Raw genomic sequence first — 26044 nt, forward strand, 5'->3', positions numbered from 1 at the left:
AACCGCAGGCGCACGTTAGAAACAAGGCCTAGTGTTTGGGAGGGATCTGCAGCACATGGGGCACTGCGTAGTTGTGTAAATTTTCCACAACCAAGAGACTGCAATGGGCTTGGGAAACTAAAACAGATACATGGCTGCCAAGGCGGTCAAACTCTGCGACCTGGCAAGGAAATAATCACCAGAAGAAGGGGAGATGTGCTAGGAAGTCAGCTGCTGCCAGTTTAGGTTGCGCCCTGGGAGAAACGCGAGAAGGCCAGGGCATGGGCACTGGAAGGAGCAGCATCAAAGCGGTGGCAGCCGCCTAACAGCTTCTGCTTACAGAATACGGTGGGCCTGGGAACAGACCAAGCTACTTTTAAGCCATCTTGTTTGTCAAAAGACATCCTAAACGAGATCTCCTCTTTCTCGTGATCCCCTGGGCCCCGGTCTTGTTTCATAAATGCTCCAGAGCGAACCAGGAGCTTGGCCTGGCCGGATTCATTTTTAGGAAACACCAGTCTTGCCGTGTTCTTCGTCTGTCTGCGGTGACTGGTGCCACCACGAGTTCCGATCTGGACAGAGTCCTCTGGATCTTCTTAGCCCACTGGGTGAGTTTGCTTCTTTGGATTTCCCAATGTGTCCCTCAAGGGGCAGGTCTATGACTTGAAGTGAAGGCACTTCAGAATGTCAGTGTCTTCAGATGGGCTGTGGACCCAATGACACGCTGGGGGACACTGTAGAAAACGAATTACAAACAAGCAACAAAAGCGATCGCAAGAACTCCTGGGGTTGGATGTAAACGGATTTAGGGCACCGTGACGTGGAAGGGGCTGCCAGGGATGTGCTCCTCTCCCCACTTCACAGCAAGAACGTAATCGCCCCTCTCCTTGACGACATATGTGACGTTGTACTGCTGACTGCCCACGTGCTTCATGGAGACCTCTTCGCAGGGGGTGGTGGGCCCATGGACCCCGATCAACAGCATGTTGGAACCTAGGGACAGAAGAGGGTACTCTGGGTGCGTGCGGGCAGGTGAGGCAGAGGAGGCACGTGGGAGCTGAAGGGACAGAGACGGAGCACGGCCTGTGACCCTGGAGCTCCTCGACAGGTAGGAGAGCACGCTGACTGTAACTGGAGACTCTTGCCGGTGTGGGTTCGAATCCCCACCCTGCCACCTCCTACCACAGTGACCTTGGATATGGAACTCTACCTGCCAACCTGGGAAGACAGTATGATCTGCCTAAGAAAGGTCTCACTGGGCTTCCCATTTGAGAAAAGAGGAAACTGACCTGTAGAGGGAGACTGACTTCCTCAAGGTCACTGGCTAACAAGTTTCCGGAAAGAATGAATGAACAAATTAAGGGGTAGGGCTGGGTTTCTGCCTAGGTGTGTGCTGATGCCAGACCCTAGGCAACTGACTACTGACACCCAAGTAGATAAATACTCCAAGTTCAAGTCCCACCGTGACAACTTGAGGCAGAGAAGGGGACGGGGAACTGACTCAGTTTGCCCATCTGTAATTCAAACACCTATCTTTCCTATCCACCTTTAGGTCATGGCAAAGAATCAAGAGGCAAAAGAAGAAAACCATTCAAAAATTACCAACTACAGGGGAACAGGGCAAGAAACACGGTTACTTGCAAATGGCTGGGTCACACGGGGGTGGGGTGGACACACTACAGAAAGCCTCAGCACAGGGGACCAAAGTACACGAGACGCTTGGCCCGGCCCCTCCCTGCCCATTCAGGCCCACGCTGCCTACCGGCTTTGCTGCAGTCCACCAGGAAGGAGCTCTTCTGGCCCACAAAGGCCTTCGAGAGGCCTGCCCCTTTGGAGGTCACCTTGCTGGCGTCCGAGGATGACTTGGGGATGGCACTATAGCAGGTCTCTGTCGAAGACCTGGTCACCGACTCTACCAGGATGGATGAGGTCTCATTGGCTGAGCCTGGGATGACCAGGCGCTGGCCTAGGATGCAGGAAAAGAGGAGAGAGGGCTGAAGAGCTGAATCCAGGCTGTCTCAGCCAGAAAACAGAAGGTGCCCTATGCTAGAGCCCCAAGGAAGCCCCACACCCCAACACCTCAATGCAAAAGCCACTACATCTGCAACTCATACCTGTAATGTCTTCTAAATCCTATGGGGTCCCACCCATGCAACTGTGATCTAGCTTTCTGGGAAAAGGGGCCATTATGGCCTTGGCTGACAAGGCCGAGAAATCCCTTCCGCATAAACATGAGCCCACCTTTCACATCTTTCCATTTGCACAGTTGGGGAGAACATATCATACCAAAATGAGTCTGCACTGCAGAAGATTGCTCTATCTTAGTGTTTCACATAACAGAAGATGATTTTTCTATCTTAGATTTCTTTTTTTTTTTTTTCCCATACCAGGATCGAACTCCGGCCCTTGTGCTTATGAGACAGGTGGCAGAACCACGGAGCCACATCCTGGCTGTCTCAGCTTTCTAATTACTTAGCAATGAATCTACACTGCTTCTATGACAGTAAAGGATGGTATGTGGGGAGGGATTTACCGCTACATTTACGAGGCACTTTGGGTGTTGGGCTGTGAAGTTGTTTTTATTGTTTGACGTTCTTTCCAATGTTTTGAAAGTAGTGCATTTTTATATATTTGAGCCACATTTTTGTATATTTAATACAAGTTCTTGATTACTTCAAATGTGAAGGTTAGAAATGAGAGGGTTTTGGGGCCCTGATTAAACCAATGCACAAGATTCCAAATACGTAAACTTTAGAGCAGAAAACCATCTAATTTGCTTTCTCAACTCCCACACTCCCTCACTCTTCGGATTTATTTTTCCATGTTTCACACACAACAGCCTTTGACATGTCACATTGTTTTTTTTTCCAGTCAAGATTCAAAGTAGATTCACCATATGTGAAATACTCCGATTGTTCATCTGACAAGACCAGCTCCACAAGGGGGAGAACAACTCCCAAGCATCTGATCATTACCTGTCACCTTGGCCTTGAAGGGACTGCCCACGATGTGGTTGGGACCACCATATTTGACACCAATCAAGTAGTTTCCAGGAGCCATGGGTGTGTACATGACTTTGTACCCTTCTGGGGTTTCCTGGCAATCCATCTTAACCTTGGACGGGCCTTCAATGGTGACGGATAAGGTCCCCGGGCCTGCCCGGGTGGTGTTGATGAAGAACTCAGACTGGATGCCTGCGAGAGAGGAAGAGGAAATGCGTGTGCAGGGTCTGGAGGGACCAGGTCCGGTGAGTTTTCCCAGGGAAATGAAGCAGTGCCAAGGCACACACATCCCTCACAGAAGGTGCACCAACCACGGCAGCAGGAAACCTACAGTCCTAGCCCTCAGCTCCTCACACAGGGGACCTCAGGCCCTGGGAGCAGGAGCTCCCCTTCCCAGGCCAAGCCAGGAGCCTGGCTAGTGTTTCACCCGGTAGCACCAACTGCCTGCATAGCCTGTTTATCTCCGCTGGCCACGAGCCTTGGCTGAGGTCAAGGACCTGAGTTAACGTGAGCCTGCGTGGGCCGCCAGGGCTGGGCTCTGCTCCAGGGCAGAGGGGGCGGCACAGGCTCCTCTGACTTTGGATGTGGAGAAGCCAGAGGCCCACAGTGCCCACCCTTCCTCCTCAGGCTCCTCACCCCAGACACCACGCTAAGGACTAGGGCAGCCCCTGTGACCTGCTGGCCCACCTACTTAGCCATGAATACCAGCAACAAATGGGAACGAAACAGCAGATCCTGGACGAAGCACCACTGTGCTCGCACGTGCGTGGGATCCTTCCACAGGGGCTCCTGATTCACAAAGGGCCCTCGGGCAGAGGAAGTTGGGCTAGTTGCCAGCCACAACACATCACCAGAAAACCGGAGCTGCATCAGGACCAGGTCTGCATGGCTCTGCCCAGGCCACTGGGTGGCAGTGGAGCTGCCTGAGGTGCCTCAGTGGCACCTGATTCTGCAGGAGCCCAGCCCTGGCTACCCCAAGCACCCTGCAGACACCTTCCTGGTGAAGAAGGAGGCTTCTAGCAGCGAGTGTCAACTGATGGCCACAGGGCACCCTCACCTGAGCCCCCTTCCAGGCAGGGCAAGGAGGTGGGCAGAGGGCTGCCTGGGTGCCAGGAGCAGCTGTGCCCCTACAGTGCCCATACGGGTGCCCTTTGCACAACACCACCACGCAGGGCTGTGTTACTGCCAGAGCCCTGGCTAGGAAACAGTGAGGTTTAATTATAGCTCCTGGACCAGAGAAAGAAGTATTGTTCTGGTCATCAGTAAAAGAAAGGAGCGGCTACTGTGTGACCCCCAAACACAACCCAGCTGTTCCTGGAAGCTCCTGAGGTTCCTGTCCCACAGCCTCACCACTGTCTCAACCTTGTCATGGCTTCTCAACCTTGTCTGTGCTGCTGAGGTGGGAGGCCAGGGTGAGCAACAAGGACAGACATTTTGACATGGAGCCAACAGGACCTGCAGCAATAGAAAAAAGCCTCACCTCACCCTCTGTAACAAGCTGCTTCTTCCTCAGAAAACTCAGTTCACCTGGACTGTGCGAGCCAAACAAGGCAGGAAGGGTGAGGGGAAAGAGGGAAATTAGGAAAGGCAGGACAAACACGGCCCGGCCTTCGCCGGCTTTAATTGGAATGCGCCCCTCCGCTGGGCTCCCTTATTATTCCCTCATTACATTGATTGCAGTGGAAGCACAGAGAGGTCAAGTAACTCAGCCACAGTCACACAGCTGTACCAGCACAACTGGGATTTGCCCAGGCAACCTGGAACTAAGATGTGTGTCTGAGAGAAAACAGGAGAGAGAAATGTAGAAGTCCTCAGCCAGGTACAGCAGCGCAAAATGTCGCCTGTCCTTGTCAGCCCCCGGCCCAGCCTCCAGCATAACAGTAACACACGAGACGCGCAGCCAAGGCCCCTCTCCAGCTGACCATGCAGACAGCTTTCAATTTACGGTAGGAATGCCATTAAGAAGCAGCTATTAAGAGGGGATGGAAAGCAGGGAGTGATGGTACACGCCTGTAATCCCAGCACTTGGGAGGCTGAGGCAGGAGGATCGCTGGGAGTTCGAGACCAGCCTGGGCTACATAGTGAGTTCCAGGTCAGTCTCAACTACGTAATGAGAACCTGTCTCAAACAAACAAACAAACAAAAGGGATGGAGATGTATGTTTTGACACATATTTAAGACAGGTGAAGAGCAGGACCTGGGGCTGCACTCCTTACTCCCAGCTACTCAGGAGGCTGAAATGGGATGATTGCAAGTTTAAGGCCAGCACAGGCAACTTAGGGAGACCCTATGTCAAAAGAAAATGAAAAAAGGGCTGAGGGTGTAAGGTCAGCGGTACAGAGCTTGCTTAGCCTGTGAGAAGCCCTGGGTTGATTCTCTAAACCAAAAAGGAAGAAGCCAAGTGATAAAAAGCGAGCTGCTCATTTGTACAGTGACACTGCTTCTGCAAAACAAATGCAAAACTGCGGCCCACCGCGTTAGAGCTGTAGCCGGCTAACGACTCAGCTGTCTAGAACGCAGGCCGCCCTGACCTGCAGGCAGTGCTTACTCCTGGGCTGACGGGGAGAGGCAGGAGCAAGGCAGTGGGGTGAGTTTCACCTCATCTACTTCCTCACTGCCTGTGTTTTCAGTCAGATGTGTCCCCGCGGGGGCAAGATTGAAAAGCAGTTGTCATGGGTCCAGAAAGCTTTAGCACTCACGGACCATTTCCAGTGTTTCTTCTCTTCTGTCCAATCACAGCACTAAAGGAGAAGGGCTGTGACGGGTCTCATGCGGCTTCAACGCATCTCTGGAAGCCCGGGAAGCGTTAAAGGAACGCGCAGGGGAAAGTTCCCAGCAGGCCCCGAGATGCAGAGTGAAGCCGGTGCAGGGAGAAAGCTCCGAACTGGGCTGTGTGCCAAGCCGGCAGCGTTGTCAGTGGTGTCGGGAACTTGGCAGAGGGAGGCATATGGGCCGCAAAGAGCGATGAGGTGTGATAACACGGCCACCGCACCCTCGCTCTGGATTTATCGAGGGTCAAACCACATCTCCCCAGACAGCTGTGAACAGCAGAGCATCCAAGCCTGCGCTACTCCAGTTTCCCTGCAGAGAGCTGCAGAAGGCTTGAAGGTTTCCCTTGGCTTTGCCCGGCAGCTGGCTAAGTGGATGACAGGTAGCACAGGGACCTGTTACCTGTGGTGCCGCCCTCGAGCCCTGAGCCATAGGCAGACACCAGGGCAGGATTCCCCGCTTGTCCGGGCTCCCCGACGCGCACTTTGAAGGGACTTCCGACCACGTGGCTCCCGTTGAACTTGACGTCGATGGTGTGGATGCCATTCTCGTGGGGGATGAAGCGCACGGCATACTTATCTAGAACAAGCGAGGGCGCAGGGTGAGGTGGGGCAGTGGACATGCAGGAGCCTGGTGAGGACAGCGGGCGGCAGGCCAACCTTATCATTCAAAGACCCAGTTCCACCAGGAGCCTGGCGCCCGACAAGGGGATTTCAAACCATGTGGGGCAACTTGTGTGACCCTGCTCAGCCTCCTGGAAATGCACCAAGTCTCAAATTCTGCTCCATCCTCCAGCTCCTGCCTCAGAACACTTCCTTCAGATCAGTGTTTCTACTTGGCCACTTGAAGGGGAAAGGAGTGGTTCCAACAGGCAATTAATCCTCCTTAATTAAGCTCAGAGCTACTAAATGTCCCGCAGGTTTTTGCACTATGTGTTTGGGTTCCCTGGGGAAATTTGTTAGCAGAAATAGGTACCTAAGCCACCTAGCCACAGTGTACCACGTGGCCACCGTAGCCCGGATACAGGGCACCAGCTTCCTCCGCTCCAATCTCAGTCCCTGCCTGGCTCCCTGTACTTTTCATCTTCAGAGTTTGTCAACCCAGGCTCCAGCCAAGCCCTCCCCAGAGGTTAATGTCCACGAGTGCACGGGGTCCACCTTCCCTGCAGTCCCCCCGCCGGGCACGGGTACCCAACCTCCTCTCTTAAGCCACTGTGCTTCAGAGCAGCAGATTTTGCCTGGATGGGGAAAATTCTTCTTTACCCAAGCCTAAATCAATTAAAACATAGCATTGCTTTAACCGCAAGAAATGACTCAGGAACTGGCGTATGTCCCAGTTCACTGAGATGGATACTTCTAGAAAAGGTACCGCTCAGACTTCTGGGAAAGCGCCCCGTAAAGGGAATGTCCTTTGATGGGTATGATGCGAAGATGAAGGATCTGCTGCTACTGCAGTCATCTTGCCACCAAGAAGTAGGCCAGTTTCAGAATGGGGCCCGAGAAACAGAAGAAAAAGAAAAGGCCTTGGAGACTGCACATGAATGGCCGAATCCACAAGTATCGAAACCCACCTTAGATCCTGCACTTTCATGTTATGTGACTTACTGGGCCCCTTTACTGTTTGAGCTGCATGAGTTGGGGGTTTATAATTTGCAAGTAACAGCAGCCTAACTGGTAAGCTGATGGTCTTAGACACCCCTAGGGCTTCAAACAGCGGCTGGGGCTATGAACAACAAACTCCCACACCACAGGGAGCCAATAAACATCACCACTTGGGTATCCGCGATACTTCCAAAGCCCCGAAGAAATAGTAAACTCTTTCGCGCCCTGGCCATGCCTGGCTCTCCCTCTACCTGGAAGACCTCATTCTGCTAACTGCATTATCATCTCCCTATTCATTCACCCAGCTGCGGGTCTCAATTCTCCTCCGCCCCACCCTCTCTCTGTCCTGGGCCAACAGGTCACCAAGGGCTATGGTTCCCTGGCTTCAAGTTCCCCCTTTCCATTTCCAGTACGTGGATTCATCCTGCTTTCTCAAACGGGCCGCTCCGGGATAGCAGCTCCGCACTGCCTTTCAGATTTCCTAACACTTGATGATGTAGCCACACTGTAACCAAGATCACCAGGGACTGCCACCACCCCTCCCCTATTTGGTCCTCCTTTTTTATCTTTTATTTATTTTTTGGTCCTGGGGATTGAACTCAGGACCCTTCTGCTGAGCTCCATCCCAGTCCCCCATTTTATTCCTTCTGAGGCTCTCCACTGCCCTTCTGCCCAGCAGAAGAAAGAAAGACGCATGAACCCAGGTCCCAGCAAATGCCCAAACAGTGCATCAAGTCCTACACCACACGACGCCTCCTCTGAGAAGCTCTCCTGAGGCGGCCGAGGCAGGCACAGCTTCTCTCTCCCCTCTGCCATCTTCACCTCTGCTCTCCAGTTCTCCTGGGGGTCATAGCCAGGGTGCTGCAGGCTTTGGGCTCAGTCTCACGGGCTCTGAGCAGCTCTCCAAGGACAGGAACATGTGCTTCTCAGCCTCGGCTTCCTGCCAAGTCTCTGACACTTATGGTTAACAGGCAAAATGATCTCTTTAGAGTCGACTGGTGCTCCTAAAACTCTATACACCAAAGCAGCAGGACAGAAAATCTTAAGAGCTCAAGCCCTAGAGATAGAGTTTGTTTTTAAAAGGCACCAATCTGCCTCTCCCTCCTCAGAGTAAAGTGAGGCCACAGTGCACTTACTCTCATCGTGTCAACAATGTAATAAAAATCTGTACAACTTTGTTAAAATGTGACAGAACAGTCGTGATGAATATCATGTGAAAGGAATCTGAAAAACTAACAAAAGTGAAGCAGAACTTGTTTTAAAAAAAAGAAAAAGAGAGGATGCACCGTATGGCAAAGTGAAAAGTTCTGAGTCTGTGGTAGAAGTTTATATCCTAATTCCCAAGCGATGCCTGGCGACAACAGAGACCACAAAGGCCTCCAGGGTGCAGGTCGGCAGAGCGCTCTGTCGGAAGTGCTGGGGTGGGGACCCCACCCTGAGCCCCTGCTTACCTGGCTCCAGCTCAGACACGTGGCACTCCTCCACGGCTCCCGAGGGGCTGTGCACCTTTGCATCAATCTTGCCTTTTGCACCGTTCAACCTTATAGCAAATGATGCTGGCTGGTTAACTTTTAATCCCGATTCCTGAGAATTCAATATATTTGACAGGTTATGGCCCTTACATTCCTGCTCAATGGCACACGTGGACCTGATCCATACGCAGGTGATGGTTATCATGCCAACAGGCCTAGAATATTTTTCCACGTAACATCTGACAAGAGAACTGCCAGATCACGTCCCACATTTCTAGCATAAAATACAAGAAAATAGAGACATCCATCTGCATGGTCTTGTCCCCAAATCATCTTGATTCAGGCTGGAAGAACAGTTCCTGGAGGTGGAGATATCACAGGCAACAGGAGTGTAGTCTGAGCGTGCCAGACAAGCACTGCACATGCCATAAAGCTCAGTATCTTTTCCGCCAAAAGATAAGGACCCCCTTTTAGGAGAAGGCTGGCTGCAGACAACACCACCGCTCGCTAACATAAACACGGTTACGTTAATGATTGTCTGCATCCCAAAATGCTTGTGCAAACGGAGAGAACTTTAAAAAACTGAAAAGCTACACATGTGCAGGGTAGGCAATACTACACAGTGGCTAAGAGTCAGCCAGACCTTGGTTTACTACCATTTCCTAGCAGTATCCCTACAATGCTATACCTCTTTCAGTCTGTTTCCTCATCTGTAAAATTGACAGTTCCTGAATCTATCCCAGAGAGCTGCTGTGAGGGTCAAAGTTCTGCATGTAAAATCCTCAGCCCAAACACAGAAAGTCTCCGAAATGTCAGCTTACTGTTAAGCTATTACTATGCTTTCAGGGCTGGGGATGTAGCTCAGTGGTGCCTGCCTGGCAAGTACAAGGTCCTGAGTTCGATCCGTGATACCAAAAAAAACACACAAATGCTTTCAGAAGTTGCCTGTCTCCCCAGAGAGCAACAGGGAGAGGATGTATAGCTTTTGCTCTTCCTTGGGTCACTGTGGTTCCCTAGGCTTCGTCTTAGGAACTACATCTTCTTGGAGGAATGGGTTAAGAATTTCGAAGCTTGGAAACAGCCGGGCGTGGTGGCGCATGCCTGTAATCCCAGCACACAGGAGGCTGAGGCAGGAGGATCACTGTGAGTTTGAGACCAGCCTGAGCTACATGGTGAGTTCCAGGTCAGTCTCAACTACATAGTGAGACCCTGTCTCAGAAAACAAAAAACAAAACCAAAAACCCCCAAATAAATAAATAAATAAATAAATAAATAAATAAATAAATAAATAAATAAATAAATACTTGGGAACAGCAGCAACTTTTCAGGTCAACAGTGTGGGACTGGACGTGGTTGGAAGGCTCAGTCCTCGGTGACGTGAGAGCAGCGCGCCTCACACTTCATGTGCAAGCAAACCATCTGGGGGGTCTTGTACAAATGCAGATTCTGACCCAGGGGTCTAGGACTTTATGTTTCTAGTAAATTTCCAGGTAACGCCAACCAAGGGTGCTGGTCCCAGGACCACATGTTAGCAAAGCCGGAACGCTGCGTCCCTCAGGTGCATGTGCGTGTGTGTACTGAAAATTAAATTAAAAGTTCAGCTACTCGGTTACTCCGGCCACAAGTTACGTGCACAGTAAGCCCAGGAGGCCAGTGACTTCTGTACTGCCCAGTGACAGCATGGGACATCCCACTGCTGCAGCATTTCCCACTGGACTGTGCTGCCTAGTGGTTATCGTCTGGGGAGGGAGGATGTGACACAAAATTAGGTCTCTCTGATCACTAGATCACCCGCATCCCAGTCCCTCCCCAACAAAGTGTCAGCCAGCACCAATTTTCATTCCAGTCTCAAAAGCGAGACGAGACAAAACAGCCCATGCCTCTCTGGCCTAACCGGCACCAGATGCTGCTGTGCTGCCTGCACAAAGGCTCTGATAAATAATGCACATGTCCCTAGCACCAAATGAGCCAGGGAGAGCAGGGACGATGCAGACACACAGGTCCCTCTTGCAGCAGCTGATTCAAAAGCTTGACCTGTAGCCTGCTGCGCACCTTATGAAATATTTATAACCAGAGTATGATGTGTGGGCTCCACAGAAACGTTTTCTGGAGAAGCTTGCTTCCAACCAGCTCCCTTTGGATACAATAATTTACTTTACCTGAATCTGCGCGCTGCTAAATCCTCAAGAGGGAGATAAACACCTCGGAAGATCTGAAAGGAATCTTCGAGATGCGTGAAGGCAGCTCTTTGCCTTTGACAAATGCTGGGTTTATCTCCCTCCATAGGTTTTAGTTAAGTCAGCCACAAAAGGGATTTCTGTTAAGAAGCCTTTAAATGAAACACAAGAAAAGCATCTACACCACAGTGACCCAGTGGCACCCTTGGGACTCTCCAGACAAGGCCTCTTCAATGTGCGGACTGGGACGCTGATTTGAGTTCTGAACTAGGTCCCTACCCGAAGGACTAACATTTGGAATAACTAGTAGTACCCCCAATTCTCCCAGGGTTAAGTTTAGAATCTCAGGGGCAAACCAAGTTTATGGAACTAAATGCAATGACATCACCAATCGGGTTTCTTGGATTTTCAAGAACTGGGGCCAGCTAAAGGCTATGCAGGAACCCCTAGAAATCATATTTTGATATTCTGGTGTTATTTTACAACTTCACTGATACTATGGGTACAGACACTGCATCATTTTTCAGTGTTCTGAGCAAAAGACGCAGAAGCATCCCCAGCGGCTTTGGCCGAAGGTGCTAAGGCAAACCCCAGTTAAGTCACCCGTGAGTGATGGGAAATTGCTGCAGCTCCTGATAGACTGCACTGCACACAGACTGCAGTGTGGCAGGGAGACATCTGCAGCCATGGGCCCTTACTTTGCTGCTCATACCAGCTGTATCCAGGCTCCTTTAAGCTTCCTGTACCATCTTTAAAATGGGGTCAAGAGAAACTACTCGCCGAGCTGTTGCAAGGATTGACTGAGCTAACACTGATAAAGCTCTTAGCCTTGTTCCCAGTAAATCATCCTGACAAAATTGACTATCTTGAGCAAAAAAGAAACTCACAACAAACAGCTGGCTAAACATCAGTGGGCTGTTTGTATCATGCAGTTTTGTTTTGCAAGCCCTCCTAATCCATTAACCAATTATTAACAGGCTTTCTTTGTTTCTCGTAAATAAATATTTAAAAGCAGATCTCTGCCTAAACAAGTAAGGGGTGCTGCTGACCAGATCTGCTCTTTCGCGGGAGGTGGGAGTGTCTGCCCTTGCCACCGGGAAGCTTGTCCACGACTGGCAACACGCGTGACAAAATGTGCCAGGGCCTCGGCACCACAGGGGGACTGAAGTGGCCTCGGGAGTCCAGGGGTCCCACTGGTTGGACTGTGGGCAAAGGATGGATGCTTCCTTGCGTCTCACCTGAAGGCTCATAACAGTGAGGCGGCGGGCGTCGTCGGAGGGCGCGATGATGGGCACCAGGTAGGGGCTCTCGGGGATGTGCTCGTCGTCGAACTTGATGGACACCTCGTAGTTCCCTGTTGGGAAAGAAGCCCCAACACTTCAGAGATCCTGGAAACTCCCTCCAGAGCGGCCTTGTTTCCTAGCTAGGGCTAAAACGTCCTCTGAGAGAGCGCAGCCTGCCTCAACGGCCCCCAGTACCTGGCTGGAAGAGCCAGTACGGCCTGCTTAGCTGGTCACAGCCAGTGACCCCTAACCTGGGTCTGCAGAGTCCCCAAAGGGCTTAGGAACAGAATCCAGGAGACCTGTGGACTTCAGTAGGGAAAAAGAGAAACACCGCAACTTTATCTTCTCTAACCTCTAACGGAAATTTAGCATTTCTTTTTAGAAAAGTTCACAAGAAATCCCAGCACAGGGGGAAGACCTGTGACTTTTATCGCCAATTTAAAAAAAAAAAAAAAATCATGGGTTATTTTTATAGCATTTTAAATTTTACAGATGTCTTGACAGAACCACTTATACCCAGTTCTACTTTGAAATTCAGGTCATTAATACCCCTTCACGATGATATCTTATGTTTTTTGTTTTTTTTTTTTGAGACAGGGTCTCCCTATGTAGTTGAGACTGCCCTGGAACTCACTGTGTAGCCCAGGCTGGTCTCATGGCAATCCTCCTGCCTCAGCCTCCCAAGTGCTGGGATTATAGGCGTGCGCCCCATGCCCAGCTATGACTTGATAAATTAATGAAGACATGCATCCATAGCTATGATGCATATTTGATAACTACAGGTAAATATATTTTAATTTTACCAACTGCATGTTAACAGAATTGATTTCCTCTACAATCTGATCTATTTTGTGTACTTCAAAACATCACCTTCAGAATGGTCCCTATAAGATTTACCAGATGCCAAAAGGGTTCCTGACACGAAAAGATGAAGAACCTCTGCTCCATCCAGGGAGCGCAGGTGCAGGGGTGGGCAGAACACACTGGTCAGTCAATGAAGCAGTTAAAAGAAAGCAAGAAGCTGAGAGGCCAACAGAGAAAGGAGCTAAACAGGAACCAGATTCCCACCCCGCTGAGGCCACGCTGTGTGACTTCAGCTAGGTTTGATGGTTTCTGTTCTTGGCAACCTAACCATCTCTGAGCAAGGACAGTATCCTCAATCGATCCTTGAGTACATACCAGGCTCTTGTGCAATATAAGACACACCGCATGACCCATTTTTATGGTCATCGAATGTAATCTCGGCTTTACTGGGGCCCTCAACAGCAATGGAGAGGCCCCCAGCGCCCGCTTCCCGGGTCCAGATGCTGAACTCAGCTGAGAGCAAAGAAACACCCAGTTAGTAACCAAGCCATTGCTGCTGTTTCCTAAGCACCCGCCCATGATTGCTAAGTTCACCGGAAATTTTGCATCTTTTGAATACACCCAGCCCAAGCCAGGAAAGGTTGAGAATATTCAAGTTTTCCCCACAGATTTTCCCAAGCAGCCAGCACAGGAAGATCCCTTGCAGTCGATTCTGCAGCACTGCAGGGTGCTGTGTGGAACACCAGCTCTGACCTAGGACACTCAGGGAACAGTCAGTTCCCCTCTTAGAGATGCTGATGCACTCTAAGTTGCAGCCCCTGAGAAGCCCACAAGCCTGTTTAGATTTGGGTACAGGAATGATCCAAGCCCTCCAAGCCACAAAAGCCTGAGGAAAGAAGAGAGTCTCACCACCACCCAGAAGAGGTCTTCTCCACGGAGCGAGGATGCAGGAGCCCACACTGCGGGCTCCGCCTCTCTGCTCCAGGGACAGCCCGCCTGGAACACTCACCCGGGACTCCGGCTTCTCCTCTCTCTAGACCAGGGCCTCCTGCCCGGACTTTGTGGGCGCCCCCTTCGCCGAGTGGCCCCACAGTGAACTGGAAGGGGCTGCCAGTTACATGCTGCCCGCGGTACTTGACGCTGACCGTGTGAACGCCCATCTCCTGGGGCACAAACCGGACACAGTGCGAGTTCTTCCCCATGGCCACGATCTCTGCCTCGGTCACACGGCCCGAGGGGCTGGTGACATGGGCTGACATGTCACTGCTGTTGATTTCTGAAAGGCAGTGGGAGGTTGGGAGAAAGAGAGGGTGAAAGTGAGGGTATGGGCCGAGGCAGGGTGGGACGTGCAGGACAAGCAGCAGAGGGTGCAGGTGCAGTGGGGTAGACAGGGGTGCTCAGGCTCCCCGCCTTTCGAGCAGGAGGTCTAAGCCTCCCATGGCCAGCATGGAGGAGCAAGGGCCTGGAGGCCACCCAGAGCAGACAGCCTTCTGGGGGCACTGACACTTCTTGCCCCACTGAGAACTTTCACAGCTGCCTGGCTGGAGCCAAGTTAATTCCCCATCACATCCTGAAACCGTGGCAGTGACAGCATGTAAATAAAAGCTACAGCAGCTGAGGTGCTCCCAGGACAAAGGTGATGTGGCGGTCATGCTGAGAGATGTGCTCTTCCCATAAGTAGGTAAAGAGCAGAAAACACTAGAACCTCATCCCGTATCGTCAAGAAGCTTTGGCATTTCTTTTAGGTAACAAAACAAGGAGTATCTAGAGACGGGTGGACATGTGTCACTCCCAAAAGCAGTGGAGAATCCATGCATGAACAAAAAGCTTTTCAACAAACCGGAGGCCACACTTTCAGGAAAGCAATGCCTCGGGTCACCAGTACCAGGTGCAGACCAGTGCCCACACTGACGCGGAGGAGCGAGGCGGGCAGCAGGTGGGCCACTGGGCACTGCCATCACCTAGAGCCCGTAAGAAACCGCACCCTCAGCCCTACAGCATCTGGGTTGAGCAGTTCAGACTCTGAGCCCTGAGGACAGAGAAAGGAAGGGAGGTGTTACAGACCAGATGTGCCCCTCTGAAACTCACGTTGGCCATTGGCCCCTCAGTGTGACATCACCCCCTCAGGGTGGGGCCTTTGGGAAGCGATCAGGATCAGGCAATGGAATCAAAGTGGAGCCCCAGGGATAGGATTCTGCTCTCAGCAGAGTCCCGAAAGAGCTTGTCCCTCTCTGCTCCCCACCATGTGAGGGTCCCCAGAGAAGCTGGCCATCTACACCCTGGAAGAGGTTCAGTAACAGCTCACCCTGTCAGGCCCTGACTTGGCCTGCCACTGCCTCTCAGCTTCTGTTATTCTGTTAGGGCTGTCCCAACCGACAAGACACCCACAGCGCCTGAGTCCCACAGACACCTGGAGGCTGATGAGCAACTCCCACCTTCAAACAGGGGAGAAAGATCATGTGGGTAACGAGGGGGAAGCAGCTCCTCCAGAGTCTTCAGCTACCAAGTAAGAGAAAAGAACAGCAAGAGACAAAGGACGAATATCCCCATGGCACAAAGACACTTGCTAATTCTGCAAGAAACAAATAAGCAAAGAGAACAGAACAGGGAGCTTGCAAAAGGAGAAATGCAGAGCAAATGAAAACAGACTGTCACTAGTAATGTGAGAAATGAAAACTGGACACCATGTCTTCTCCATCAGACTGGCCAAAGCGGAAATGAAAGGCAGTGAGTGCCCAGCACTGTGGGCAACGTGGAGGAAGGAACACAGTATGTTTTGGAGGGCAGTGAGCCAGGGCACGGCTGCCTCTGAAATGCATTACCAGCAGTCCCTTCCCTCTTCCCTCCAGTCTGAGCATAGGGACTTTTAGTGCTCACAACCAATACAGTTCCTTCCAAGGCATCTTGTCTCAGGACCAGAGAAGCTCAGTGGAGCTGTGCCTGCCTTGCAAGGGCAAGGTCCTGAGTTCAATCCCCAGTACAGGTGGTAGGGGGTGATCTTGTCCCAACGACCCACTCACATACGTTACGCCTACAGGTTGAGAACTGCCGACCAACTACAGCTGTGAAAGCTGAGAAGGCAATCAGACAGGTGCACAACACACCAGCAAAGACAGGAGGAGCACCGCAGAAAGGCTGCCCCCTCCCTGGGAGACCACTTGAGCTTCGCTGGAGGAGGTTTACCATCTTTCTCCGCACAGTTTGTGCAACCCCACAGCACAGGCCAGCTTGTGGGCAGAGGAGGCGCAAAACTCTCGGCGACATAGAAGATTCTCCAGAGAAAGAACCAGGCCACATTTCATTCAGACTGTGTGGCCCGATTCCCGCTCAGGAACCGTTTGCTGTCAAAGGGCTCAGTGTGGCCTACCTAGTCTGGCAGCACAGTCCTTGACCTACTTTGAGGTATGAAAGAGGTGAGTGGAAATCCCGGCAGGCTGCCACCTCTTAACGCTCCCAGATACTGGTACCAGTGGGGCCAGGCCTCTCACCGACATGCAACAGTAAATCTAAAAACATAGCTATTCTTTCCCTATGCTATACAACAAAGCAATTTTTATTTGGAAGAAGAAAATATTTCAGGTAAATGGATTTATTTTCCTTAAATGGGCCTCTGAAAATAAGCATAAAAGAAAATCATGAAAAGGTCACCAGGGCCGATGTGGATAAGCATGTTCCGCATCATGGCTGGACTGAAGTCCCCAAGCTGCCCCTGCCCTATGCCCCTCAGCTCGCTGTGCTCACCTGGAATTTTTAGGTTCAGGTCACAGATGCTCCCTACAGTTGCCACGGACGGGGCCCGGCTGGTCCGAGTAATGCTCTCCTTGACTCTTCCTTCACCGCTGATCTTCACAGTGAATGGACTCCCTGCAAGACCAAGGAGGTGCCTGTAAGCAGCCCAGAGGCCGGGTTACAGCACTTACAGAAAACCTGAGGTTCGGAGAGGGAGGCAGAGAGAGCACATACCAGGCACATGCTCGTCAGCAAATTTGGTGGAGACGATGTAAACCCCGGGCACGGTGGGGAAGTAGGACACCTTGCAGGTGCCGTCCTCCAGGTCCTCCGTCTGGATGTCCACCTTACTGGGGCCCTCCACTGCCAAGGATATGCCACCGTAACCTGCAACACAGCAGCTGGGGCTGATGGGACAGCAACTCCCGGGAAGGAGGGGCTTGACGGTGCAGAGTGGATATGCGCTCCCTGAAATGCAGTCCTCCCCCGGCAGCCTGTGTGGGGAGTCTCGGCACAGGTGTTTAAAGGCTCTGAGAAGTTCTTTTCCCCGTGAACATGTCTTTGACCAAAAGAACTCTTTCCTCGAAGATATCTACTGACATCCCATGGAGCACACGTGCTGCGCATCCGCAGCCTCCAAGAACAGCGCGAACTGCTTCAAGGTTTACTCCCAGCCCCAACGCTAGGAATTTGAATTTTTAAACAGCTCCCAGTTGCCACAACTAGGCCAACACATCTAAAGGTTTAACAACATCAGAACCAACAGCCACCTGCCCTGGAGTTGGGGCTTTGTCCAGAATTCTGAGTTCAAGTTCCAAGAGCAGATGGGGCTACAATCCCTGAAAGCCTCACTTTCTCCACCTACAAAACGAATACCAACACTCTCCAGGCACAGGTTGAAAAAATAGTGCAGGTAGAAGGACGGACCCACCCTTCTCTTCACAGAGAAGAGGGAGCTGGTGGGATGAAAAACAAGCAGTCTGAGCAGAGATGCCAGCTCCTTCACTCTGGGCATTTCCCCCAGAACACCCCACAGACCTGCATCCCTTGTGTCCACGATGAAGTCAGACATCTCGAAAGTCCGGCCTTCCGATAGGCCTCGGCCATAGACTTTGGCCCGGCGCGCGTCCCCAATCTCGGACTGGACCACCATGATGGACACCGGGCTGTTGGCCACGTGGTTGCCATTCTTCTTGATGCTGACAAGGTGTTCGCCCACCTCCCGGGGGATGAAGGAGATGCCTGGCCAGAAACACAGACTGGGCTTTGTAAGTGGAGAGGGAGGGAGATGTAAGAGAGGCTGGAGGGCCGGGGGAATGGCACACTCTCAAACTGACCTCCTGACTTCCTCACAAGCCAGTGACCACGGCTGTCAGTGTCCAAATGTAGAAACGTACCTGGACTTCTATCATGAGTGAGGTACAGTGGGTTCATGACAACACACGCCCCAGCGAGCCTCTGCTTTCTCAGGGAAGGACCTCAGGAGCCCATCTCCCGCCCACGATGTCCAGGCCCCCAGCAGATGGCAGCTGAGCTCACCGACGTGGTTGTTGGGCAGCCTCTTCAAGAGACAGGGCTCGTCACGGCCGGACGGGGCCTTGATGCTGGCCGTCAGGGTGCTGAGGTCAGTCTCACTGATGTCCAGCAGGAAGTCAGCGGCAGAGCCCAACTTCACCTGGGAGCACCGCCTGCTGTCATCTGGAAAACCGCCCCCAACGTGGTTCTGTTACCATGGTCAGCCCGGCTTCCCTGAGCTCACTCCACATGCCATTTACAGATGAACGGGCATGAACCCCTCACCCACAGGTGAGTGACAAAACATGGCTCTGTCAGTGGGCAGAACTGACCACTAAAGGCGACTGGAACTCATGCTTGGCTCAAGGAAAACTAGGAGGTGGCAGGACTGAGATGTGGAATGTCATGGACTGCTTCTTAAGGAATCTTTGGGAAAAGAAGCACCTCCCACCATGCCATGGGCATTTCTCAGGGAAGCACCAGGCACGGTCCTTGGTGTTGCTGGCTGCTTCAGACAGGTCTTCTGAGTACCCCGGAACAAGTACTCGCCTTGTGCCTCTCCCTTATAACCCACTGAGAGCAGGATCCAAATCCAGCAGTCAGCACAGAGGTTAGGAGCATGAGCCCGGAATGGGATACCCGACTCTGCATCCCGGAACACCCGTTTGTGAACTTGGCTAAGCTGCTACATCCCTCACCACACTCATCCTCTCTGTAAAATGAACAGCAGAAACCCTGTGTGGCAGCGATGCAGACAGACTCCTGGCTACTCATGCAGGAAGAACTAACTGAATGCCTATGAGTGCTAGCCCTTTGCAAGCTGAAGTGACACTGTCACAAAATAAATACCTTCTACACAGTCACTCTTGTCTTCCCCTGGGTTATCGTGAAAGGGAGGTGGACTTGTACCCTCAGAGTTCCTGTAGGAATCTGAACTAAAACTGACACACAGCCTGCCACCCGTGGTCTGAGGCAAGGAGTGACTGTCAGGCAGCTCTGCCCCTCCTGAGGAAGCTGCCAGCCAGCCAGGCAACCCTACCTGTGATTTTGGCTGTGAAGGGGCTGCCAGGGATGTGCTTGTCATTGTACTTGACCAGAATGCTGTAGTCGCCTGGCAAGGTGGGCAGGTAGGTCACAGTGCACGTCCCGTCTTTGTTGTCAATGCAGCTGATTTCCGCCTTTGAGGGTCCCTCGATGGCCAAGTCGAGGCCCCCTGAGAGGGCAGCGAGGGAGAGTAGTTAGGGAGGTAAGGGTTAAGATCCAGTCATGAGGGCAGCGCTGTGCTAGGGATGAGAGAACACAGTCCACATGAGTCTCAACAAGGGGTCTGTACAGGACAAAGAGGGCTACAAGGCAAGAGGTCCCTTGGGAAGACACCTCACCACCTGAATGGCTCCCTCAAGAAGCCCTAACTCTTCAGGAGGTACAAAACAAGGGTGAGATGGAGCCCTACAGGGTAATCACACCGAAGGACAGGGCCAGACACAGGCTGTCTCCACCAGTCAGGCCGGACACCATCACAGAAATCCCATTAGCACCCCAGGTTTAGGGCTCTCGTTGAGCAACGTGGACTTGGGCACAGCGCTTTAACAAGAATGAACCACTAGCTGAGAATTTAGCTCAGTGGCTCCCAAGTGCCAAGGACATGAGTTCCATCCCTGGTACCAAAAAAAAAAAGAGTGAGCCACTAAGTGATTCGTGGGAAGTCTGTGGACACGTGTGAAAAAAAAGAACAAAAGTAAAACATCCTCAACCAAAACACTCTTAAAATTCCAGGTGAGTTACATAAAATTTTTCATAGCACAGACCTGATTTGTCAGAATACAAGATTTGAAAAACTTCTGTTTTGAGTAGGAGAAAGCAACTCTATAGAAGAGAGATTTATATGAGGAAAAATAAGCAAATACTACCACCAAATAACTTCTCTTTCTTCCTCCTCCTCCTCCTCCTTTTTCTGAAATGGGCCTCACTCACTATGTTGCCCAAGATGTCTCAGACTCTGGGCTCAAGGGATCCTCCCTCCTCAGCTTCCCAACTGGCAGGACTGCAGGTGTGTACCATGACACTTCTGTGATAATTTCATTTTTAAAAGCTGCCCTGGAACCGTGCACACTTATCTCTCTAAATAGAAAGCCAGCAGTGCATGACTATGTAAACTACACAGTACCTTCTCCTGCATCCTCAGTGACAATGGTGAAGGTAGCGGTTTTGTTGGCCACTCCGTACACCAGGCCTGGACCATATGCAGAAACGCTTCCACTGTTGGGGTAGTTCACGTAGAACTGGAGAGGGCTCTCTGGATTGGTCAAAGACACAGACAAAATTGGGGCTCATTAAGGCGTGAAAGAATCCTTGGGTGATGGGTATCTTAGCACTGACCTATTAGCGGGTGGTGTGGCGCCTCCTGAGCAGAAGCAGGTGATGAAAGGAGAAACTGATGAGCCTCCCACTTCCCCAGCCTAGAACACTGAGCAGCTCTACACATGATTCCTTGAATCATCATGTGAGAAAAGCAGTCCCTGAGGCTGCTCCAGACTGGACTGGGGGCCTAAAGCAGGAAGAACCCAGCTCAACTTGACAACTAAGGAAGAGACATCTGCGCCATGCAGATGAAGGATCCACCAGTAGAGGGAAGGTAACTGGAGAGAGATGTTTTTTTTTCACAAGGCTGTTTAGCCTGCACCGTTTCAAATGTAAGGCCTTGTGGTCTAAGGAGTTCACCTCTTAGGACTGGTCCCGCAGAGGCCTTCCCTGTCCACCCTTCCCCCAGCCATATGCAAGCACTTTCATTCCCGGGGGGGTCGCAGGCCTAGCGGAAGACCCCAATGTCCAACAATAGGGGGGCTGGTCTGCTCATAGGCCACCAAAGAGAACGAGGGAGTTCTGTGTGTGCCAACACGAGGCACCATCCATGTGTTCCAGTGAAAAGAGAAAAGGCAAGTTGCTACATAATATTTACGCCATTATGTCATTCCTTTAAAAACAGAATAGAACTCAACCACACGCATGTCTGTGGATGCACAGAGAAATATGTGAAATACGCTGATCCACGCCAGCCCTGGAAGTGCAAGGGCAATGGAAGAAAGGCATTTTTCACTCTCTATATCAGCATCTTCGGCATATTTAAACATAAGCAGAGCATACATTTTTGTTTTAAAATAATACTATGCACACATACCAACATAAAGAAAAGCAAATGTCCAACTCAGAAATATGTGCAATCCTTTCACACACAGGGGGCTGATGTCTCTTAACATTTACATTGTTCTTAGAAACTGATATAACAAAAGCCGAAAAACAAACAGAAAAACTGACCACAGATAGGAGCGTTCCGTTCACAGAAATAGAAATATGAATGGCACTTGAACACGTGGAAAGTTGCTCAATCTCATTCACAAGAGAAATGCAAATAAAGCAACACCAAGGGCTGTTTTTGTCCACAGTTCAGCTGGCAACAACCCAAACATCGTCGGCTGTGAAGAGGCTGCTGCCCCTGTCACTGGTGGGTGTGGACGGAGCAGCCCCAGGGTGGACACTGGGCACAAACTATTGGAACTGCGGCTGCCTGCACCTGTGCTTCCCTTGCACCCCTGCTGGGGGAACCAAACCCCAAAGGTACATCTTGGTAAGGAGGAGATGTCAGCTGCAACAAGCTATGCTTACTCTCAAATTGAAAGTGAAAAATAACCAATAGTCGGGTTCAAGGAGAGAAGAGTTATAGGACACAAGTGGAAAGGCAATCTTTCTCAATATCAATTTTGTTTTTAAACCACATGTTACCTACTCGAAATATTAAATAGAAAATATTTAAACGATAACAAAACAACAAGAACAACAAACAGTAGTATGTCCAACCAGTGTCACACCCATGTGCCGGCTGATGGCCTCGAAACCTGAGCCTGTTTTCCTTGTCATAGGCCAGGCCTCCTCTTCTCCCTGCCTCTACTCCCGCTCTGACCCTGCCCCAAGGCCTGCAGCACACAGGGTTCCCCAGGCCAGGCTGGAAAGTCCCTCACCACGCCTTGCAACTTTCTACTGTGACCCAGGACATGGAGCTGCACGATCTTCGATCTTTGGGAAACTGGCTGACGTGCTGGAGTCCCCAGCTGTCTGGTCTCCCGCGGCTGCCAATGCCACGTGCCCGAGCCTGCCCCGCGAGTGTCCCCTGCACAGCGGCTGCCCAGACCACTGCCAGACTCCCAACAGCCAGGCCGCCCCTGCCTGTGAGGTCCTGCTGGCCTTGCCTGCTGAGCTGCTGCTGAGACCCACTTACCAGGGATGTGGCTGCCCATGTACTTGATGTGCATCTCGTGCAGCCCCACCTCGGTGGGTGCATATCTGACAGTGACCGTGCCGTCCTTGTTGTCCACGATCTCGGGTGTGGCCGTCTTCCCGGACGGCATGTGGACCTCTCCTGTGGAGCACAGAGACGTGAGCGTGAGCCCCCCCACTGTCCCCAAGAGGCTGAGCACAACACACAGGTGTCCTCGGACCCGAGGGCGCTCACGCTGCCTAAATCATCGGAGTCCCACAGTGTTTGGGAAGTGGAGACCTATTTGCTTTCGGTTCCCTCGGGCTTCCACAAAATGCAGAAGGCAGGTGAAGGGTTTCTGCAACTGGCAAAGTAGAGGCTCAAACAGGTCTGAGACCACAACCCCAGCAGGATAGGCAGTGCATTCAGTCAAAAAGAGGAGGCACTGAACGGGCTGAAAAGACAAAGGAACTCTTGTACAACAGACCTCAGTGTCAAGTTCAGACTATATTTGGAAAAGTGGAAAAATAGAGAAGGCAGGAAAAAAAGGGCAAAAGGAACACAACAGTGGAGAGCCACCTAAACAAAGCAGTTCTTAACCTTGAATAAATCACAGGCTCTCTTGAGAATGAAATACAAGTACAAACGAACGACCTCATCAAAGAAACACATTCTACAATCTCAGAGGCTTCTAGAGCCCAAACCAGGAGCACTGGGTGAGGAGTACGAATACCTCCCCAGGGCCCACCAACGTGCTGGTGCAAGGGAGCGGGAGTGAGGCTCTTCAAAAAGGGCTTACCTGTGATTTCTCCTTTCCTGACCGCAAACGGAATGACCAAATCGAAAGGCTTAAAGCCCAGCCCATTCATGTCACCCACTGGGACATAGGCCTCTTCGGTCACCTAAAAACAGGAAGCGGCAGTCACTGAGTGAAGTGGACAACAGTATGGACTGGTGAAGCCACAGGAGCAGAGCTGCTGGGAATTCTGCAAGCCAGAGAGGCTGAGATTTGGAGACATGACCTCCTACGAGGTACTGGTTTTGTCTAACTGGCCTCGGGCCCTCAGCAGAGCCTGAAGGGAAAAAAGCCCCAATGACCAATTACTAGAAATCGCTTGGCCGTCTCGCCTGTAAAATTCCCAGCAGTACCCACGGGAAAGTGGAAAAGTGAGAGACAGCAATGTCTGAGTCCCAAGAGGCTCCACCTGCAAAGGTTTAGTTGCTTGTGGCCTGGAAAAGAAGGTGCGTTTTAAGTGGCAGAGAGAAGCAGCAGGTGGCCTTGTCCCTGAACAGAAAACAAATGTGCAAATGGCAGCCGAGTCGGCAGCTGGCCTGCACACAGCTGTCCACCTGGCGCAGTAACCACGGAGACAAACGGCAATGAGCATGGACACACGGCGGCTGGCGATTCGTGGGGCGTGACCGTGATGCGAAGGCGGGTCTTACAGAAAAGGCGGGCTCATCGTGAAGGGCTAATCAGTGGGGACACACCAATGACCAGGTCACCCAGAGGGCCTAAGCAGTCCCCAGAAGCAAGTGGTAGCTTTTCTGAAATGAAGGCTGAGTAAACATAGAAACACAAGAAGGAGGAAAACAAAAGAAGGTGTACCCAGGGCCTGAATCCAGGGGGGCATGCATTTACCGGCACCTGCTCCATGGCTGAGACTTCCCCATCCGTGGCCTGGTTGGTGGCAAATGGAAATTAGTTGGGAATCGCACTGAGGAATACTGTGATTCAACAGATTTCTACAACCTCACGCTACCTCCTCCCTGCTGCGCCCCCTTGTACACGGGGAGGCCTTGCTCTCGTGGGCAGGCACGTTCATACTACCCTTCTGGAAGGCAGAAGCCCTCAACCCTTCTTCCAGCAAGCAGGCCGATGCTGGCAGGACTCCGCAGGTGAGTGGGGTGTGCAAGTTTTCCTGGGGCTGTCTGTGGTCACGACAGACAGCAGCAACCTAATGTCCACCAGTCAGAGCCTTGGGCAAATACCTTACGTAGGACTATCTAGGGAACACTGGGCCACTGTTCTAAAATGTGGTGACAAGCCGGGCGTAGTGGTGCTCGCCTGTACAATCCCAGCACTCGGGAGGCTGAGGCAGGAGGATCAATGTTTGTTCAAGACCAGCCTGGATTACACAGTGAGTTCCAGGGCAGTCTCAACTACATAGTGAGACCCTGTCTCAAAAACAAACAAACAAACAAAAAGTGGTGACATTTGATATTTAACATGGAAGGGCATCTATGACACAGTGAGAGAAGAAGCGAGTTGCAAAGCAACACGCACGTTATGATCCCACACAAGAAACTCAGGGGTCTGCGGTACAGGCAGAGAAAATCTGATGCCACTCAGCTCTGCAGCAAGGAGTCAGGGAAGAAAAATTTCAAAAACGTTATAAAGTTTACGTATACATTATTTTCAGGGGTTAGTGTTTTACTAAAGTTTTCACAAGTTCATTTTGAAAATTCTTAGACATTTTGCTATTAACCCAGTGACTCGATAGGGACAGGGCCTCTCACCACTCATCTTCAGTCATAACAGAGCCAGCAGCAGCAGAAAGGGCTGTGCCTCTTCCAGGAGCTCCACGAGCTGCTGCATTAAGAACAGCCTGAGCCTAAGCTCCTTGGGCTCCTCGGGTTGGGGCTAATGAAGGACCACATCGGCCAGGGGAAAGGAAGGACTGACTCTCGAGGAGAGGCTGTGGCCTGTCTAGGACTTCTCCACAGCAACAAGTAGGAAGCTGTCTGTCCACGACTTCACGTGCTCTGTGTGTGACATGCTTGACTGTGCCTTAAGACATCTGCTATCAAAGCAGGGCCAGGGATCGAAGGCCTTTTGACGTCAAACCTATAAAGGGGTCATGGGGAAGGAATCTACCAGCAGGAAGCCACAATGCTGCTCCCCCTGGGAAAGGCTGGGGAAGGTGTGCAAGAGGAGAGAAAAGCCCTTCTGCCTTTTAGCTTCAGCAGGTGCTTAGCGGGCTAAGAGCATCCACAAAATATCCTTGCCTGTGTGTTCTCAGGGACTACAGGGTTTTACCCCTCATGAGTTTGGAAGCCCCAAACTCTCCTCTCAACTGATCTCCAATACTTTGATCCCACCTTCCTCACTCAGACCTTCACAGCACCTGAGTGCTCTTAAACCCAGCCAAAGGACCAAAGGACCACAGGGCATGACCTCGCCCAGGTTGCTCACCCAATTCTAAGGACAGGATAAAAGCAAACTTCAAACCATAAATGAGCTGGATGTGGTGACACATGCCTATAATCTCAGCCTTCAGGAGGCTGAGGCAGGAGGATCACTGCAAATTCCAGGCCAGCCTGGAATACACAGCAGGACCCCTCACTCAGAAAAACAAAACAAACCCCAACAAACTACAACTGTGACTTTCTCTGTAAATAAAGACAAACATTCTAGCTGCACTGCTTTCTCCTCACAGAAAAAAAAAAAAAAAAAAAAA

The 26044-nt window shown here is 51.4% G+C and overlaps 1 protein-coding gene across 5 annotated transcripts in view; it reads right to left on the reverse strand.

Moving 5' to 3' along the window:
* Positions 1-690: 690 nt before the first annotated feature.
* Flnb (filamin B) overlaps positions 691-26044 on the reverse strand; it is a 96325-nt gene continuing 70971 nt past the window's right edge. For 3 of the 5 annotated variants that reach the window (XM_010612759.3, XM_010612755.2, XM_010612757.2), the window contains 17 exons: positions 24193-24264; positions 23383-23485; positions 22605-22745; positions 20499-20627; positions 19371-19544; positions 18356-18514; positions 17855-18058; positions 17051-17203; positions 16829-16951; positions 14097-14363; positions 13463-13600; positions 12239-12354; positions 8803-8935; positions 6153-6329; positions 2955-3173; positions 1742-1945; positions 691-972 (listed from right to left, as the gene is read on the reverse strand). In XM_010612759.3, coding sequence (XP_010611061.1) covers positions 785-972; positions 1742-1945; positions 2955-3173; positions 6153-6329; positions 8803-8935; positions 12239-12354; positions 13463-13600; positions 14097-14363; positions 16829-16951; positions 17051-17203; positions 17855-18058; positions 18356-18514; positions 19371-19544; positions 20499-20627; positions 22605-22745; positions 23383-23485; positions 24193-24264 — 2700 coding nt within the window. In that variant the 3' untranslated portion in view covers positions 691-784. The remainder of the gene's footprint in view (positions 973-1741; positions 1946-2954; positions 3174-6152; positions 6330-8802; positions 8936-12238; positions 12355-13462; positions 13601-14096; positions 14364-16828; positions 16952-17050; positions 17204-17854; positions 18059-18355; positions 18515-19370; positions 19545-20498; positions 20628-22604; positions 22746-23382; positions 23486-24192; positions 24265-26044) is intronic. The other 2 variants (XM_010612756.2, XM_010612758.2) reach the window with 2 other exon arrangements.

This window comes from Fukomys damarensis, unplaced genomic scaffold (genome assembly GCF_012274545.1).
Source record: "Fukomys damarensis isolate Sample0158 unplaced genomic scaffold, DMR_v1.0_HiC HiC_scaffold_28, whole genome shotgun sequence".
Taxonomy (NCBI): domain Eukaryota; kingdom Metazoa; phylum Chordata; class Mammalia; order Rodentia; family Bathyergidae; genus Fukomys; species Fukomys damarensis.